Source organism: Agelaius tricolor, unplaced genomic scaffold (genome assembly GCF_023055355.1).
Source record: "Agelaius tricolor isolate 1412-34295 unplaced genomic scaffold, bAgeTri1.0.p SCAF_12, whole genome shotgun sequence".
Classification (NCBI taxonomy): domain Eukaryota; kingdom Metazoa; phylum Chordata; class Aves; order Passeriformes; family Icteridae; genus Agelaius; species Agelaius tricolor.
The window spans coordinates 21,083,050-21,101,124 of NW_027269272.1; the positions used below are offsets into that span (position 1 = coordinate 21,083,050).

At 37.1% G+C, this 18,075-nt stretch overlaps 1 protein-coding gene across 10 annotated transcripts in view; it reads right to left on the minus strand.

Moving 5' to 3' along the window:
* Positions 1-2,331: 2,331 nt before the first annotated feature.
* NLGN1 (neuroligin 1) overlaps positions 2,332-18,075 on the minus strand; it is a 426,523-nt gene continuing 410,779 nt past the window's right edge. For 7 of the 10 annotated variants that reach the window (XM_071438049.1, XM_071438047.1, XM_071438048.1 and 4 more), the window contains 3 exons: positions 13,273-13,485; positions 7,592-8,381; positions 2,332-6,606 (listed from right to left, as the gene is read on the minus strand). In XM_071438049.1, the coding sequence (XP_071294150.1) occupies positions 5,784-6,606; positions 7,592-8,381; positions 13,273-13,485 (1,826 nt within the window). In that variant the 3' untranslated portion in view covers positions 2,332-5,783. The remainder of the gene's footprint in view (positions 6,607-7,591; positions 8,382-13,272; positions 13,486-18,075) is intronic. The other 3 variants (XM_071438050.1, XM_071438055.1, XM_071438053.1) reach the window with 1 other exon arrangement.

Below are 18,075 nucleotides of genomic sequence, written 5' to 3' on the forward strand. Positions count from 1 at the left end.
TATCAACTTCCATCTGAAAAAAAGTTGCTGGCACTTATAGCTGTAAAGCAAAAACCTGGGTATCCCTATAGGCTCAAAAACTCCACTATTTTTTTTTTTTTAATGGCATCATTATAAAGCTCAGCTCACAGATGCTGTTGCCTGGCCTTGCTGACATTGAGAGGAGAAAATTCAGATGACAGAGAAAATCTGTCCTGAATTTATAGCAACATGTGGCCCAGTTGTCTGTCTCTTCCCTTCCAGAATGGAGAAGAACAGAGCAGACTTCCAACTGCTGTAAAGTGTCATTGTCTTTGACATATAGGTCAACATATAGATTTGAGGATCAGGAAGAACTGAATGTTCCTTTCTATACATAGATTTTAACATAAAAGTTATACAGCATGCTAAGGCTGCAAACTGGTACTAATATTTTCTTTGCATCTATGTAACTTCAGGGTTGGTTTTTTTTTTAAATATAGAAGACTTTTTTTTTAAATATAGAAGACTTTCCCCCTGAATTTTGGCCTTACACACAAATATCCATAAGCATATTGTAAAGCACATTTTAAAGCCTGGTAGTGCTCCTAAATCAGGATAGTTGTACTTGTAATAATTTCTGTGAGTGGGTGTTCCTGTGCATGAAGATATGCAAAACTGGACAGTGAGATGAGCCATGATGAACATTAAAGGTCCAGAAGCAGATCGATAGCTGGTGTCAATTGCCAGGGCTTCATTGATTCCAATGGTCCCACAATAAATACTAATTCAGCTGGAGCTGAAAACATTGTCATCATCTTATCAGCTGCTCTGTGACACTGGAGAATGCAGAACGAGGGGCAGGCATTACCTCCACACCTCTGAATGGTGCCAAAAGGCAAAATTCCCTGGTTAGTCTCATGTTTTGAAATCTCCTTTATTGGCTGCATGTGGGTATGCATGTGCAGACAGATGCATATATACACAAGAAGGCATTTTCTGAAACAAATACACAGCTTCTACTGCTGTGATGGTACTTTTGTCTTCAAATGAAAACAAAATAAGTTTCAAGAGACTGTATAAAATTTGCTTTTATAAGTTTGTTGCACTTCTATGAGGTTTTTCATTCATCCCAGTAGCAAAGGGTCATGATACTCAGGTTTTAATCCATTATTTACATACAATACTCAAAATTCTTTTTCAAAACTAAAGCTTATTACAGAAATGATAGTTTCCCAGGTGTACAAATTACTTAGAATTATAATATCAACAAAAAGGAACGAAGCCATGTTGCATATAAAAATCTACACCTCCTAGGTGACTCTCAGGAGTTTTTTTTCTAAACATTTTCCACCAGATAAAGTTCATTATCTTGTTCTAACAATTTCCCATTTCACAAAGTTAAGGTTTTACTGACCCTGTATATAAGAAATAGATTATACAGTGGCATAAACAGAACCTTTAGAGAAAAGGGACTTTGTGCATGGCTGGTGATGAACTCATCAATTCTGCTGCAAAGTTCTCTTGAACACCTTATCAAATGCTGCTAATTTTCTGGTCTGCATAGAAATGTATTGATGTGCCAGAACGTAATCAAATAAGAATGTTTAGATTAAAAGCTCATTTGCCATGTTTCATATTGTTCATATTTACTTGGAGGCCTCAGGAGGGCATCTTAAACTTATAGTGTTATTATTTCAAATAGAAAAAGAGGTTTTTAATGTTATTTGGAGAATGTCTCTTAGCTTGCAGACTGAGGGAAAAAAAAAAAAAAAACAACCAGAACTGCTGCAACAGATATTTTGACAAAAGCTTTGAATGAAAAATAACCGAACCTCTGAAGGGAATTTCCCATTAATCTAATTTATTTGGAAGCACATTTTCACAATAATAATGAAATTATCTAACGTTCGCTTACATTAAAAAGCGACCATCTGTAACTGTTCAGTACTAGAAAAAAAAGGTGGGGGGAAAGGCCAATATTTTAAACTAACATCACAGGGAAAAAGCAACAACTTCCAAACATCAAAGGAGTAGCATGATGTTTGACAGCTTCCTGTTAAGTCAGCTGTTTCATCTCCTAGTGAAGTTGGCAACAGAAACTCCAGCATCTTCTGTGCAGTGGTGTCTTTAAAACTGTAACATGTTTATTTGTTAGACCTCTATTCATCCGGTTTTCAGGGGGTGTGAGTAACAAAAAACATCCCATAATTAAAGACTTGTGACACAGGGATCCATGTTTAGTACAGACAACAAACATAACAACTACATTTTCCTATGGAGGATTTTATCCAGGAAGTTCATCCATGCCTTGCAAGTCTTCCGTGGGAGGAGAACACCAGGTACGACCAACTGAGATACCATTGAGCAAAATGCATTTTTTATCGGTTTTATTTCTCCTAGAAATGTCAGCACAGCACATTATATTGCCTGTAATTTCAATAGATAAACGAGACAATGATTCCATTGTTATTTTTTTTTTTCTCAAAATGGTAGAATACATTTTCTTAAAAAGGTCTGCAAACATATTTACAAAAGTGTGAAATCAATAAATGCAGGCTCTTTATATTTTTACTGAACTTCCAAAGACTGACTGATATCCTAATTTTATTGGAAATCTGGTCCAAGGATGATACAAGAAATTAAATATCACACTCAATTTTGCTTTTGTGTATGCTACCATGACAAACAAATCAAATAGATAAAATATTTTGAAAAGAACAAACTTATATTCCATGAAGCACATGAAGATATTCCAAAACCAATTCTTATCTTTTCATTTCAGCTTTAAAACATCTCTTGCTCTTTCTCAATGTTGTGTTAAAACGTGGGACACCATCTTACTTTTGGAAAGCCAGCTGCTGTAATATCAGTATAAAGTAGCCACTAAAATATCATTCACAGTATCTGCATCACAGGAATGGACTTTTTTTTTTTCTCAAACAGGAGTGACAAAATTTGTGTTGTTGCCTTCATCTTTCACATTTTAAATACTATTGGCTGACAGAAATAAAGTGTAGTGTCATGCTTGGTTTACCTAAATCATTTATTTTGTAACTAATAAAAGTAAACAATTACCAGATACTGTATATATAGAGATATATAGATATATGGCCACAAAGAAACTATAGTAGAAAGTTATTTTGGTTTTGATAAAGTTAAGAAAAGCACATAAAATCATATTTCATTAATATCTTGTTTTATGGCCATCAATATTTTTGTATTTTTTTTTGTTTTGTTTCATCAACATAGCAAAATACAATCTTCTTATTAAACAATAATTATCAGATGGCAGACAATTCTTTTTATTGGTTTACATTGGCAGGTCACAGTCTAAAAGCACAACCACATCAGGCAGAAATTGCACACAGACCGCCCTGGATTTTGAAGACTATTTTTTATGCTTCTACAAAAAGACTTTAATTTGAAACTGGGGACTGTAACAAGTACTAAGTACATGTTTGGGGTTTTTTATTTTGTTTTTTGGGTTTTTTTTTGTTGTTGTTGTTGTTAAATAGGGATGTAAAATAACTGAAATTGCAGTATTTATTTTGGTTTCAGCTTTATTTTTAATGTCTATGCTCGATGTTAGCAAACATACTTTAAACTTCTCAGCAATCTTTTATAATAAAAGTTCAATCACCCAAAAAAACCCAGGTGATTTATTTTTGTTCTCATCATGGAATATTGCAGATTTATTTCAATTAGGCCTGTTCCTTGCCTTTTTTTTTGGTGTCAATATTGCATTTTTAACTCATTTCTGAAATTTGGAGGAGATTTGCATGTGATGACAGTCACAATGTCAATATTTCTGTAAGAAATAGCTGTGGTGGGGCTGGCCTACAAATATGCAGTTTTATTAATTGTAGAAGGCACCCTCATGTCTTCAAAAACCAGACTGGTCTTAAGATATTACTCTTTATTTGAGACAGTTACCATTACTTCATTAAAAAATGACAAAACAGCAATAAACATTTTAGCTCTTTAATGAGCAAAGATCAGGTCTCTTAACATTGGAATAATATTCGTTATCCAGATTATCTTTATTTCACTCAGTGACCAGTAATATGGCCAAGAAATACAAAGTAATTTTCCATCAAGTAGTATACAATTTTTGTGTGTAATAAGCTTTCATTCTTGAAAAAGAGTAACTGAAAAGAAATGTTTCTGTTACTGCAGTTAGTTTGTCAGAGAAAGTTCTTCGCATTATCTTACAAACTATCAAAATTGCTAGTAATTTGAAAAAATGTAAAAAAAAATCACATAACTTTAGTCTAATAGAAATATAGTACAGGTAAGAGAGAAAGTATTTATCAGGGATGTGCTCTTAAGTCCATCTCAATTATTTCTTTTATATAAATGTACATCTGATTACATATACAAACGTTTTGAAAGGACCATGGTATAGAATTACTGGAAAGCAACAGGGGAATGAAAAATTTCTTGTGATTTTAGAACATTCACTTCAAATCACACAAACATATGTAGTATCCAGATTTTTAAATTTCCAGTTGTTGGCTCTCTCCCCGTTCTCATATACCCTCTTTTTCTACACTCTTGCCATCTGGTCTAGAGAATTAATTGGAATGACAAAGCTAATGTATAGCAAAAAGGGAATTAACATTATATTAAAGTATTATAAGTAAACTTTGTAACATGCAACATGAGTTGAAACAATAAACTGAAAGGTGTAATCAGAGCGGTAATATTGGGGCAATTTTAAATGGCAAAATGTCATTGCAATTAAATTTTTGGACACACTTTACCTCATCAATTTGAACAAAATACTCTGAAACTAAATCACAGCAAATTATAAATCTTTCATCAAAGGAGATTCCATTAAAGTTATAGTTATTTCAAAGTCAGAAATTATTTAGGTGGAAAGGAAAAAGAACATTAATAGTATACATTTTTTTGTCTGGGATTCATATCAGTGAGGGTCCACCACTGTATACCTAGAATGCCATAAATACCTTTAAGAACTGTTGATATCCCTTCTTTTTCGGAAGCTACCATGAAATATTTTACTGTAATTACTTTTGCCCCTTTAAAAAACTTCTTTAGGTTGTGCCAATTGATGGAGAAAGCTTCTATTAAAAACTCCAATGGGATGAGAAGAATTTTAATTACGGCTTAATCAGCAGCACAGCCACCAAGCATATAAATTATCATGCACATCGTGCTAAAAATATCCAGTTTCCTTTATTCCCACAACTTTTATACTGACAGCACTTATGTGATAATGTTGTACCTGCCAGGCTGTAAAACTTCTCTGACTGGCAGATTTCAGCATGAGCCCCTTTCTAAGGCCTTAACAGCATTGGTGCTTTGTGTACTTATTCAAATATGTAAATATGGTCTACACAAGAAAACAGGTCCAAATAAAAATTGGTGAAAATTATCTGACATTCCATTAGTGTGTCCCTTGTGCATATTTATAGGTTTTTAAAATTTTCAGTCATAGTTCTTTCCTGTTTGTGTTGCACATGCCTAATTCCATTATGTAACTTAAATCTTCAAAAAATTAATACTTGAATGTGAATGAAAAAGTATCATTCAGGACAACTGCTTCAAGCAATTGCAAACAGTTGGGTTTTTTTGTTTTTTGTTTCTTTTTTTCTTTTGTTTTGTTTGTTTCTTAAGTTCATTTGATATATGTACAATTCATTTTTTTCAAAACCCCAAATGTTCTTGATATGTATATTCACATAATATTCCTCCATATTTAAATAGTAAGAGTCTTGTTGGTTGAAAGCCAAGTAATCTTCAGTAATATCACCTACTGTAATCCATCAAAAAATAAAAGTTTGTTTCATCTTGTCTGGCTATACCCTGGTTGTTGAGTGTGAATGGGGGTGGGGATGAGGATGGGGCAGAGTATTGTTCTGTCCTCCAGTAAATGTGTTGAATGTGTGTAGGGGCTGAATCCCTGGTATAGTGTTGGGGATCATTGTGATGGTGTTGGGTGTCATTAAGGGGATATCATCAGGAGACCTTCTCATAGCTAGCGTGTAGTCTGGGGGACAGGCGGTCCTAAGAACCACCTCATGTGGATGGATGGACTCACATTCATGATCCAAGTCAGTGTGCTTCATTTGGAGGGACATTATCTCCTCTTCTTGTGCATGGGTGAGATCATTGGTAGTGGTACGTTGTGGGCTACATCTCCTGTGGACATCATGTCTCCTCTTGTCCTTTTTGTAGTATAACGCTGCAAAGGCCAAAATGTTCAGGAACAGCAAAGATGCGCCAACTGCGATAGTAACACTCAACTCTGTTGAGTAGTCCCTTTGATCCACTGAAAATGGGCTTGGCTGCTGTTTGGGATCGTCTTGTTTGGCTGTAGGAAAGGCTGAAGTAACTGAAACAGAATTTTTCCTTGTGGGTCTGAAAGTATTATCAGTCGATGGCACTTTAGTTGTGGTAGAGGTATACTGTGAAATGTCGTTAAGATTGTGCAGATGAGGTACCAGTTCCAACCAAAGGTTCACTTTATTGGCCCTATAGTGTTCTTTAACTCGTGGTTTTAATCCAATGTGAAGATAGAGCTGGTCTTTCTGAGAATATCTGGTCCATGCTACTTCTTCAAAACGATTTGGTTTTGTGTGGATGAATTTTGTGTCTTGCGGCACTGGTTGATTTGGGTCACTGAAAGAAAAAGATATGTCCAGTGTTACAAAGCATTTCAAATGGAATTATAAAATTAGCATAATTAAGATATTATACTAAACGTTTAAGACTGCCTTTGGACAGAGCAGAGTGCTATTCCCTAAAATTAGAGGCCTTAATAATATTGATTGGAAACAGCATTACACAAAAGAACCCTTCTTCTACACAGACTTCAGCAACTTTTCTGGTTCTCCAAAATATTGGTGTCTCACAGTGAAATCTTTTGCTGCTGAGGGAAGATTGCCTGGGGTGTGGTGACATGGCCAAATGTCTGTGAGACACCAGAGAGAACATAAGATTTTTTTTCTTGTTTTTAGCAGGATAAAGTTCATACAGCTCTACATTTCTGTTCCTCTGAATCATCTTTGGCCTTCCAGAGGGGAAGGATCATGGTAGGGCACAACTCAGTGCAATACATAGTCAAAAATAAGTAGTCAAATGTAACAAAGGTTTTTGAACTCCAGTGAAAAAAAAGAACTAATGAAAATGGCAAAACTTTCCAAGTTTAAAGCCACATATTTTATGGTCAGAAGTGAGAATTTAAGACAAAATGTGCTACTAAAATAAGCTGTATTATATTTGAAGCAATATTTATGTAATTTTCTGTCTCATGGAATGAAAGTATCAGTGGCAGGGTAAAGGCAGGTACTAATGTAGCTGGTTTTATCTCTACACATGTTAAATGCTTAGTTTTACACTTTTCCAGAGTTTCCTTAGTTAGTTTTGTGTATATTTTAAAATTTCCTCACAGAAAGTCTGCAAAGATATTTTTCCCCTCTTTTTCCAAAAACATGTAAGTGAGCCAAGGGACATTACAGTAAACATAAATATCCAACTCAATTCTTAATTCTCAATTCTCTTATTCATCCTACAAGTACAGAGGAATTCCCAAGGGAGATAACAAATGGAAGGCACCATTCCATCCAAAGTTTGCCTACAAGACCATTCATTATCTGGTACTCACCCAGTCTTTGCAAAGTTTGTCCAGTACGTCATCACCACTGCACTTAGCATGACATCATTTTTGGAGAAATTACAAGGAAATAGCTCAGTAGGACCAATCATGGGGATTCCTAGTACGTAAGGAACCTCATCTCCATGGGCTGCATCTGCCCATGCAGGTACCTGATCTGTCTGGCAATGATGGTAGAAGGCATAGAAGTACGTAGGCGATCCAAAATTTGAGTGAAGATCTGCTGTGGCCACTGCTGGTGCAACCCACTGGTGATCAGTGAACAAAGCCAGCAGCGTTTTCCTTCTGGTCTCGGGGTTGTGCCGGTCTGCCCAGTCTGTGTACATAAATTTAATAGTTTCCCTCAATATATCTTTGCCTTCGGGGTATCCGTATAAGTTATCGACGAAATTAGAAACCGCAAAGTCAAAATCGCTGGCTGATATGCCATCTTCACTATCCACAATGTTTTCAACAAACTTCAGCCCTTCCCCCTGGTTAACTCCCAGCATGATGTCATAGTTGAGGAACTCTCCCTGCTCCATCAGGATCTGAGGGTCGTCCGGTATCACGTCGCCGTCGATTACTGGTCCAAAGGCTATGTGGTATCTTGCTGGTTGGATGTCCTGGTCGACAAGTTCTCTGTAAGGCTTCTTCTGCAGACATTCCACCAGTTCTACAGTGTCTGACATGTTGCAACCAACTTTTGTAGCCAACATCCTGGCATATTTTGCAGGCTGAAAGCTAACTGCCCAGCTGGAGAGAGCTGTTCCACTTTGAGCTATTGCTCTTTGAAAAAGTCCTGTGGGGAGAAATATTTGAAAACTACTGAAGCGACCTTGAAACAGCCACAGACTTTGAAAGATTCAAAGGAGTTCTTTGAAACAATAGAAAACTTTAACAGAAGAGATACCTGAATCTTAATAGCACTTAAATATAAGGGTGGTGAGATCTGACTGCTGTTGTACCTACAGGTAATGTGCAAAAAATAAATGCAGTATGTGCTAAAGCAAATGATTCTCCCTCAATATAGTCCAGATTTTCAGAAAAAAAAAGAGTGGCATTACCTTATGTAGGACAAAACTATCATGTTAAATAAATTCTTAAAATTAAGTATAGGTTGGAGTGAAAACCATCAAGTCTCTGAAATGGGTTGAAGTTTTTGGTATTGTTCCAGCCATGGTCAGCATGCATGCATACAACTATGTGTGAAATTAATCTATTACACTTTTTAATGTTTTCTTTGGAATTAAACTTGGTTTGAAAGATGCAGTGCTTTTAAATTGTGTATCACTGCAAAAGTTTATATTCTGGAGTAATAGATGAGAAGGTACCAGGCAGCTATTAAATTTATAAGTGTCTAAGTCAAAATCTTTTCTTGTAAGGAGCTTTTTTAAGGCAGGTTTATATTGATCACACTTACATAAAAAGGGAAATGATGTATTTTACACTGTTTAGCTTTGTAATTCAGATATTTAAACATATGTTCAGGTATTCAGTTAAGGGGGAGAGAATGATCTGGCACTGCATATAAACCTGCAGTAAATCCCTAAGTCTTCAGTGCATTTAACTTGAATTTATGCTGATTTAATTATCACTCTGGACCAGGAATTCTACCCAAAGAAATAACAAAATGCGTTAAAATTTATGTTTTCCTCTCCCTTCTGTAAGGATTTTTAAAACATGTCCTGGATGATAGCCTCACCCTCTTGTAGTCAGTGAATTAATGCAATTATTTTGCTATTGGCTTTAATGTAATCAGAACTCCATCCTTGCTTTGATACTTCTTGTGCTTCTTTGTGTTTTTCCACTCCATTCGAGGAGGGTACCTTGGGTTCTGAAAGAGATTTTAAGTCTGAACCTTGTGTAAAATATTGCTCAGAAACTATATTTAGGTAATTTAGGTTGTATTTCATAGGTATTTTGACAATATTTAGGTAATGGTGGCCTTTCTGTTTTGTGAGGAGTTTGGGTTTTTTTCATTTTCACAGAAGTTCATTTCAGTATCATAACTTTTGCATAAACTACTGGAAAATATTTTATACTGGACCCTACGTCCTATAGGTCACTCTGGGTAATGCAAAATGGTCTGTAATGTTCAAAAGTTATGGTGATTTAAGATAAACGGGTCAAAATTTTGTTTTACTTTTGCTGATGGACACCTGGAGTCATTCCACCATCTCTGGTGGAGTCACTTAGGGACTGAACGTGACACCTGGCCTCACTCAGTTCCACCAGGAATCTTTGCTCCAGTGCTTGATGAATAGCTGGATACTCACACCAGAGGAACTGGAGCCAGGGCTCTCAGCTTACCTCAGAAATTTATTCCAATTATACACAAGATGGCTTTTGTGTTGATAAGCAACATATTTCTATTGATAAAAAGAACCTCCCTAGCCTCTAAATCAAATCAGAAATGCTTTTATAGCTTCTGTTGCAGCACCACACCCTGTACACTCAAAAATAAGTTGGAATCTGTTGCTGACAGGAAACATTTTACAAGCTCCTCAGGAATTTTTAAATCATTCAATGATGTAAATCATTGTATTAGGTCCCAATAAAAAAATTCTTCAAATTATGTAGGTATAGAGAATGAAATGTGTAAACTCAGGCCCCTTCTTAAAATTATGAGAAGTCATATCCAAGATAATATTTTCTTGCAAGATATGAGTAAAAATAAGAATGAGCTTGAGGTATAAACAGCTAAAAATATATTTGCATGTTTATAAGGTCAGATATTGAGCTAGTATAAATCAGCTCAAAGTCAGTAGAATTACCACAGAGGATCCAGGCATTGTAATAAATGTAACTAAATGACAAAGCTGAATTTTCACAAAAATGTAGTTCATGATAATTCATAATGTGTGTGGGTTTTTGCATACCGTGTAAATCTAACTTTATTGCTTTATTAAACATGTCTGAACAAGGACAGAAAGTGTAAGCTATGTGTAAGAAAATGCTGATACAAACACTGTGGCTTACTAAGTGCTACATAAACATCAGATGCTGGATTAAGTAAAAGTGGTCAAGTCCTTTGGTGATAAAACCATCTGAGGAAATGAAACCAAACTTCCCTCCTTGCTGAAGAATGCTGACAGAGCTATTCCTCCACTCAAACCATTTGGTGAAAAATGAACAGTACGAAAAATTATTTTCATTCTGTCACAAAATTCGTGGCAGAAATTTGTACCTCACAGGATGGAGAACTACATTTTTATCTGATGATGTGTATTATTCTTATTCTTATTACTATGTCTGAAGATTATGGGCTTCTGACTGATGGAAAGAAGATTTAAATGTTCAATGGGCCACAGTGCTTTGTGACCCTTATTCAGTGTCTCACCACAGTAAATAATAATAATTTGCATATATTCATCTGTATTTTAAGAGCACTTTGTGAAGATGGGTGCTACTCTGCCCACTTGCAGGTGGGAGGCTGTGAACAGCTCCACCTTGAAATAGGCTGAATTCTTCCTCTCAGCTGCCAAGCGAATCTTTCAGAGGGAGATGACAGAAGCAAAGAGAGCTTCTGAATTTACATCTTATGAGAGAGACTGGTTGATAATCATAGAACCCCAGAATCCCAGAAAGGTTTGGGTTGGAAGGGACCATAAAGCTCATCCGGTTCCATGCCCTGTCATGGGCAGGGACACCTTCCACTATCCCAGGTTGCTCCAAGCCCTGTCCAAACTCTGGTCCTGGACACTTCCAGGGATGGGGCAGCCTCAGCTTCTCTGGGCACCCTGTGCCAGGGCCTCACCATCCTCAGAGGGAAGAATTTCTTCATAATATCTGATCTAACCCTGCCCTCTGTCAGTTTGAAGCCCACCCCCCTTGTCCTATCACTGCATGCTTTTGTTAAAAGTCCTTCTCCATCTCTCATATGTGAATGTGAAACAACATGAAACAAAAAGGGGGTTTGGAAATGTTAAGAAATAACTACTTATTTGAACCTGACCAATTTATATTTTCTTTTTCCTTTCTTTTTTTTTTTAATGGCAGATTTAACCACCTCCAAATGAAACATAACATGGGAGTTGTTCTGTTTAATCCAAATTTCATCAAAGCATGAGTTTGCTTCTAAAAGAAATCCTCAAAAATTTACTTTTACTGAACCTTCTTCAGACCCCTCTAAAATGTCCTGATCTGCTGTGTTGGCATCCAAGTGCCTCAGTTTTCCCCAAATAAATTCTGGTCTGGTCCTGGCAGAATTCTGGCCATGTGTTGGGATATGACAGGGTATTATTTGCTGATAAGAGGCAACACATGACTGTCCAAATATTGTCAATGTAGCATTTTGCATTGATGTCATGTTACACCAAGAAGATTGATTTTAACACAAAGTAAAGAGCTAGGGGAAGACAAACCAGGTATCCTCATTCAACCTGGAGTTAATCCTTAATGAGAAAGTTGGTTTTTAGAGCTCTGATGAAAGAAGATGGTGCATTGACACCCTCAGGTCACCGTGCAGTGAGGTAATGCTTACATCTTGATTTTACAAGCATCTTCTTTTAAATATCTCCTATGTAAGTTCAGGTAGTTATGGAAGAAAAAAAGATTACACTAAAAATCAAATTGTGAAAATAGACTTAAATTTGGACCACAGTCTTATTTTCCACTTGACTCTTCTTGTAGAAGTTATATTTTTCTCTTATTTAAAAAAGCATAATGGCATGGTCTAAGGAATCTCACTTCTATGGATCTCAGTGGTCTTTGTAACATGACTTTGGGGAAATGCAGCTCTTTTAATATCAGCAGAATTATGTTTTTATGACCAGCCAATTAGTCCCCCATGGAGATACAGCAATATAAATTAGTGGAGGATTATATGCATAGGGCACAGTGTGGTGTCCCCAATAAAACTAATACAGATAAAAATATGTGAAAAGAGTTAGACAAAAGTAACATGATCAATAAGCAAGAGCCATGCAAATGAGAGACACTGTGTGAAACTGTGGTGCAAAAATCATAGAAAGAATAAGTTAGGTGCCTCAAACAGCATGATTTTAATTCCCTGCCACCTGCCTCAACTAGAGAGAAAAGGTGTTAGTTATGGAATAGGAAAAAAACATATAGAAGGAAGTCCATTTGCAACTTGGATGCTTTGACAATTTTGGATCATGCATGCAAAACGTTCACCCATTCTTTTATTAGATGACAGCAAGTGAAGTCCATGCAGTTTCAGACAAAAGATTTCTGAACTAGATACTTGTTTCCTTCACACAAAATAATAGTTTTAAGCAATTCAGCTGTTAGCCTGAAAAGAGAAACTCTGTCATTTTAGTTTTCTTTAAATTCTGCTCCTCAGGAGAAACTAAACACGCCTTTCACAACTGTCTGAATATAGATGACCTCATCTACTGTGAGCATGACTGACTGATTTTCCAAAAAAGACACCCTTAGGTAGGAAAGAAAAGAGACAAAAATGATGCACCAAGAAAATGCCGTTCAGAAGTCTGCTATAAAGTGTTTCTACAAAGCTCCCTAGGAAAAAGAAGAAAGTGACCCAAAATTTAAACATGCACAGAAGAGCTGAGGGAGAAGGAGGCTTGTACAGCCTTTAAAAAGTTTCTTAATACTGAGCTGAACTCAACAGTTCATAGAAACAAAGAGAATATACAGAACATCACATAGTACTAATGGTGGTGGCATGCAGACACCAAAATTGTCAAAATTTGCAACCTGTATAATACCTTTGGTTGAATTGCTCCAACGGTTACCTTCAGAATAATGGGATAAAGTCAAGAGATTGACGCATGAACCGCCTGCCCCAGATCCAAAAACAGTTATTCTTAATGGGTCACCACCAAAGAACCCAATATTTTCACTAGTCCATCGCAAAGCTTGAATTAGATCAAGGAGGCCATAGTTTCCTTTTGCTGCTTGGTCCCCAGTGCTCAGAAATCCTGTCAAAGTAAATAAAAAGAGAAGGGGTTAGCAAGGGTTCTTCTGAGTGATCCTGCCAAGATTTAAGAAGTATATGCTATTAAATATCATGCAACTACATACTTTTCCATAGTCCTTGGGAACAATTTGTAATTTTACACTTCTGAAATAAAATATATTTGATATCCACTCTTTTGGCCATGATAAATATATGTAGCAAAAACACATCCCAGGTAAAACACTCATCTAAATCTGAACAGGTCACAGCTTATTACTCCCAAGGACTTTTTGTGGATTGTACTGATTTTAAGACTAGAAGTTTAGGAAACAGATAATCCGTACATAATTTGATCAAGTCTGTGTTGCTTTTCTGTACTTGGATGCAGCTTTGCATGTGCTTGAGATGCAATGAATCCACTTCCCTGTGGACTCTTTGCTCCTGCCCTGGAAACTCATTGTCTTTTACTTTTTTCTCCACCCAAAAATGCAGCTTATGTTACAGGACAGGCCAGGCTGAACAATGGGAGCAGCTCTCAGGTCCCTGAGCTCCATCCCATAGCCATTAACCTGAGTTAATTGAATCTATGTGAAGTGGATGAAGTCAATGTTTCCATGACCCCTTAAAACCAAAAAGGTAGGAGCTTGGGGGTAATCTGGAGAGCACCACAACTGCTCCCTTTTATTCCTGGAGGAAAACTGTTGGAATGTGTCAGGTGCTGGAACAACTGATCCACACTTTACTCCCAGCAGTCACTTCACATTTAGCATTGCTGTTACTCTTGTCATTAGAGCCTAAAAGATGTACAGTAAAAACATGAAGAAAGTCTCTGTTGATAAAAGACATCGCTTTTGGACCCCATTTGTTGACATTTTGAATTTTCTCAGCTTAATAAACAAATGTTTAAATACCACCAGCATTATGAAGTAGTCCATACCTCCATTTGCATATCAAACTGATTTGATGCTCACTAAATCGTGTAAGTGCTTTTCAGTACATGCTTTGTAGAGAAATGCAACGATTACAACAATTATTTCCACATTAATTAGATATCAGTGGGTCTTCTAGTCTCGTCAAAGTTCTACTGATTCAACTCTCTTGAGTGCAGACAGCCTACTCAAAGGAAGTTTACAGTAGTTTTGCAGACAAATGGCTCTCAAAGGAGTCCTGCTCTTTCATTATGACAATAAAAGCAGCTTTTAAGACATTTCTAAGAAGACACATGTATGTATATATATATCTGTATAGCAAGGATTTAAAAAGAATACAGATAGGTGCATGTGTGTACCTATATTCATGGATATAATGAATGTGTCATTTTTCACTTCATTATTACTCTGATTTGGCTTCAAATGGCAAGCCTGCATTTGGTGTTCTGCCCTGTGCATAGAGACAGTTAAACTGACAGCCCTTCTTTGCTGTAAATGGCACTGGAAGCTCGTTGGCCTCACTGCCTCAGCAGCTGAGCTCTGCTCCGTTTAGGGCGAGCAGCTTTGTTTGTGTAGGTCAATCCTGATTTTTGTAACCAGAGAGGGAAGAGGAAAGTGGCATAAGGTGCCAGGCCAGCAATTCTCCCACTTCCAGACCTAATGTACCAAGTCTAATAGACATGCTTCATTCATTGTATCTGTAGTGAATTGTTACTCTATGCTAGACTTTAAAACATCCACTCTTCTTCAACTGAAATCTGCCATGTTTATTACCTAACTGCATAGAAAGCAAAGTAACACCACTTCCATAGAGGAAAATACCCCTTGATATTCAGGAGAAGCCTAGAAAAGGAAGACATAATTATACTTCATTTATTCATTCATTCTCACTTTACTGTTACAGCTCAGCACTGAGCTGAGATCGTGATGATGTTATTTTACTCTGCTTCACCCTCCTTCACTTTGCTCTGTGTGGCCAGGGGGCTGGTGAGCATGGCTGTGTGAAAGCATGGCCCCAGCACAGTCCTGCCTGCACAGGAACATTCCTTCTTGGCTTCATGCTCCAGTAAAATGCCATCCTCCATAAATAATTTTTAAGGACACAGGGAGATGATGTCTTTGAATACGATGGCAAATCTAATGAAAGCTCCCTAACCAGTGTCACTGCCTTTGCCAGCCTGCTTGGAGCTGAGGGATAGTACCAGGGACTGTAACAAAATTAAAATGTAGGAATTTATGGGAACTACAGGATCCTGTGGCTGTACACTCTGGGAAGCCTTCCTCTTTCATGAGTGTATGGCTGTGGAAATGCAGTGAGAAATCAGTTCATCACATTAAGCACAGAAGTGCCAGCACTGATTCAGGGGATTAGAGGGACTGGCAGTCCCTAGCACAGGCAGCAATGAGATGAGAGCAGTTACAGCAGTTACCAAAACTGTGACATAAACACATCCCTCTTTGCTTTTTTGTTTTCTCTGCCTTTCAGATGCCCTGAGCCTGGTCAGGATCTGCTCTCAAGCAGGGCTGCAGCATTCCTTCCAAGAGATCCAGGAGATTCCTCAGAATTATTCCAAGGCATTTATTAGGAAATTAGATGGTGTGATTATAGCTGAGCTACACTGATCACTCTGAACACAAATGTGAACACTCAAACTTTCTGAAAAAGTTGTTTCCTTTACTCTGTATGATATGCAACAAAGTAGAAACCATAAGTCTTTGCCTGGAAAAGCAACAGATTAAAATTACAGACAAAGCCTTAGGGCAAACCCCTGGTGTCACATTATATCAAGTCTCATAGCTGGACAGGGAAATAGGAAATCCTTGGGAGACTATAAATATACTACTTTTAAAGAATCTTCATGAATCTCCTGCTAAAAGTAGGTGTCAGGAACCTTGCATTCAGTTCAGGGAATGTGCCAGGAGGGGGAGCTTTCAGTTTAATAAAAAAAAAAAAAAAAAAAAAGGGAAAGAAGGCAGTGTTAGTTATATTCTCCTCATTCATCTATATTAAACAAATTATGACTTGTGTCCAGAGCAACAGCTCTGATGCAAAAGAAATATCTCACACCTCCTCAGCAAGAACCACACTGGCTGATTTCCATATCTGCACAAGATGGATGATGATTGATGTTGACTTTCATGACATGAAACATTTCTATCTCATTTTTCAGAACCATAAGAAGGCTGTTAATATCACCACCTGTTCATGCCTTTTTTCTTGTATGCAGTGGTATCAGCATGGCTTGGGAGCATTCAGAATGTCATGAAATCAGAGATGGGACTGATAAAACAGATAAGGTTTTTCTTTCCAGTTTGTGGTTGGTTTTTTTTTTTTGGTTTTTTTTTTCCTAGTGAGGAGTGCCTCAATACAGATAAATGCATGGAACTAAAGACCTGGAGGGAAATGCTTTAACACCAGCATCATCCCCAGCCTGTTGGTCTGTGGGTGCAGGTACTTATTCCTATTTATCACAGAGATAAAGCAGAGATTGGGACAATAGGTTTTGTCTTTATCCCAAGAGGAGCTTTCAGTGTGTAATGGATATAGATGCCATACATTTTGGTGCAGTCCTATGACACAACCATTACACCATCTAGTTATTAAGCTTGCAATTTTGAGTCACTGAGGGAAACCTGCTCTTGCTGCAAAGGTCTTGTGTGTCTGAAAGCTTCTCTGTTTTTAAACTATCAGCTGGTCTATTAAAATATATTATCTCTTTCTGCACATACTGTCTCATTATTATCTTTGGACTGTCATCTCACCAAGAACACTGCTATCATATTCTGCCACCTTTTGCTCTTGTAAAAAGAGGGAAGTAAATTATTCCTTATTTCAGTTATTCCAGGAAGACATTTGCAAAAAACTTAGTTTTGCATTATTCTCTAAAAAGGTCAGATTGAGCTAATTTTGTTCCATAATTAAGTTCTTCTACTGGAAATATTCCAATCATCAGCTGAACAATTGCTATTTTGTATTCTGAATGGAGAGGTTATCTCTTCTTTTATCTCCTTCAGAGGAGCAGACTCTAATAGAATTATGGAAGTGAGTATGTGGTCTTTTGTGAGTATAAGAAAGAGATTTATTAAGCTCATTTGGACAATTTCTCTGTTACATGTCTGTTAGACAAATATGCAGACTGCCACAACCAGACCCTCTATTTTGTATTAAGATAAATTTTAATGCTTTATAGGCTTACCTGCCTGGGTAATTATTTCTGCTTGCCATTCAGATGAATCTTTTCCTAATATGATTCCAGCATTTTTGAAGAGTAAATAAAATAATGGACTTGGGAAACTTAAAATATTTAGCTGAAAACCTTAGGTAGTTTGAATTATTTTATGCTCTGGCCTAATTTGAAGATTCAAATTAATGCAGTGAGGGAGGCCAAGACAGATTTTTTTCCTAATGTAAGGGACTGCTAGAACCCAGTGATGCAGTGAGAGACCAGGTGCAGGCTGGTGGGTATGGAAGTGCCATTTCACATCCCAGGAGACCCAAACCAGCCCTCTAATGAGTTCTGTCCCTGTGAGTGTTGGATGGCCCAGTGACCTTCGTGGCTGGATGGAAGTAAGGGGCAGAATGTCTTGCTGGGCACAACACACACACAAAAATATCTGCCTGTGAGAAAATATGCAACAACAAATGCTACTCTAAAAATAAAGCACAAGAGCATATAGAAGCT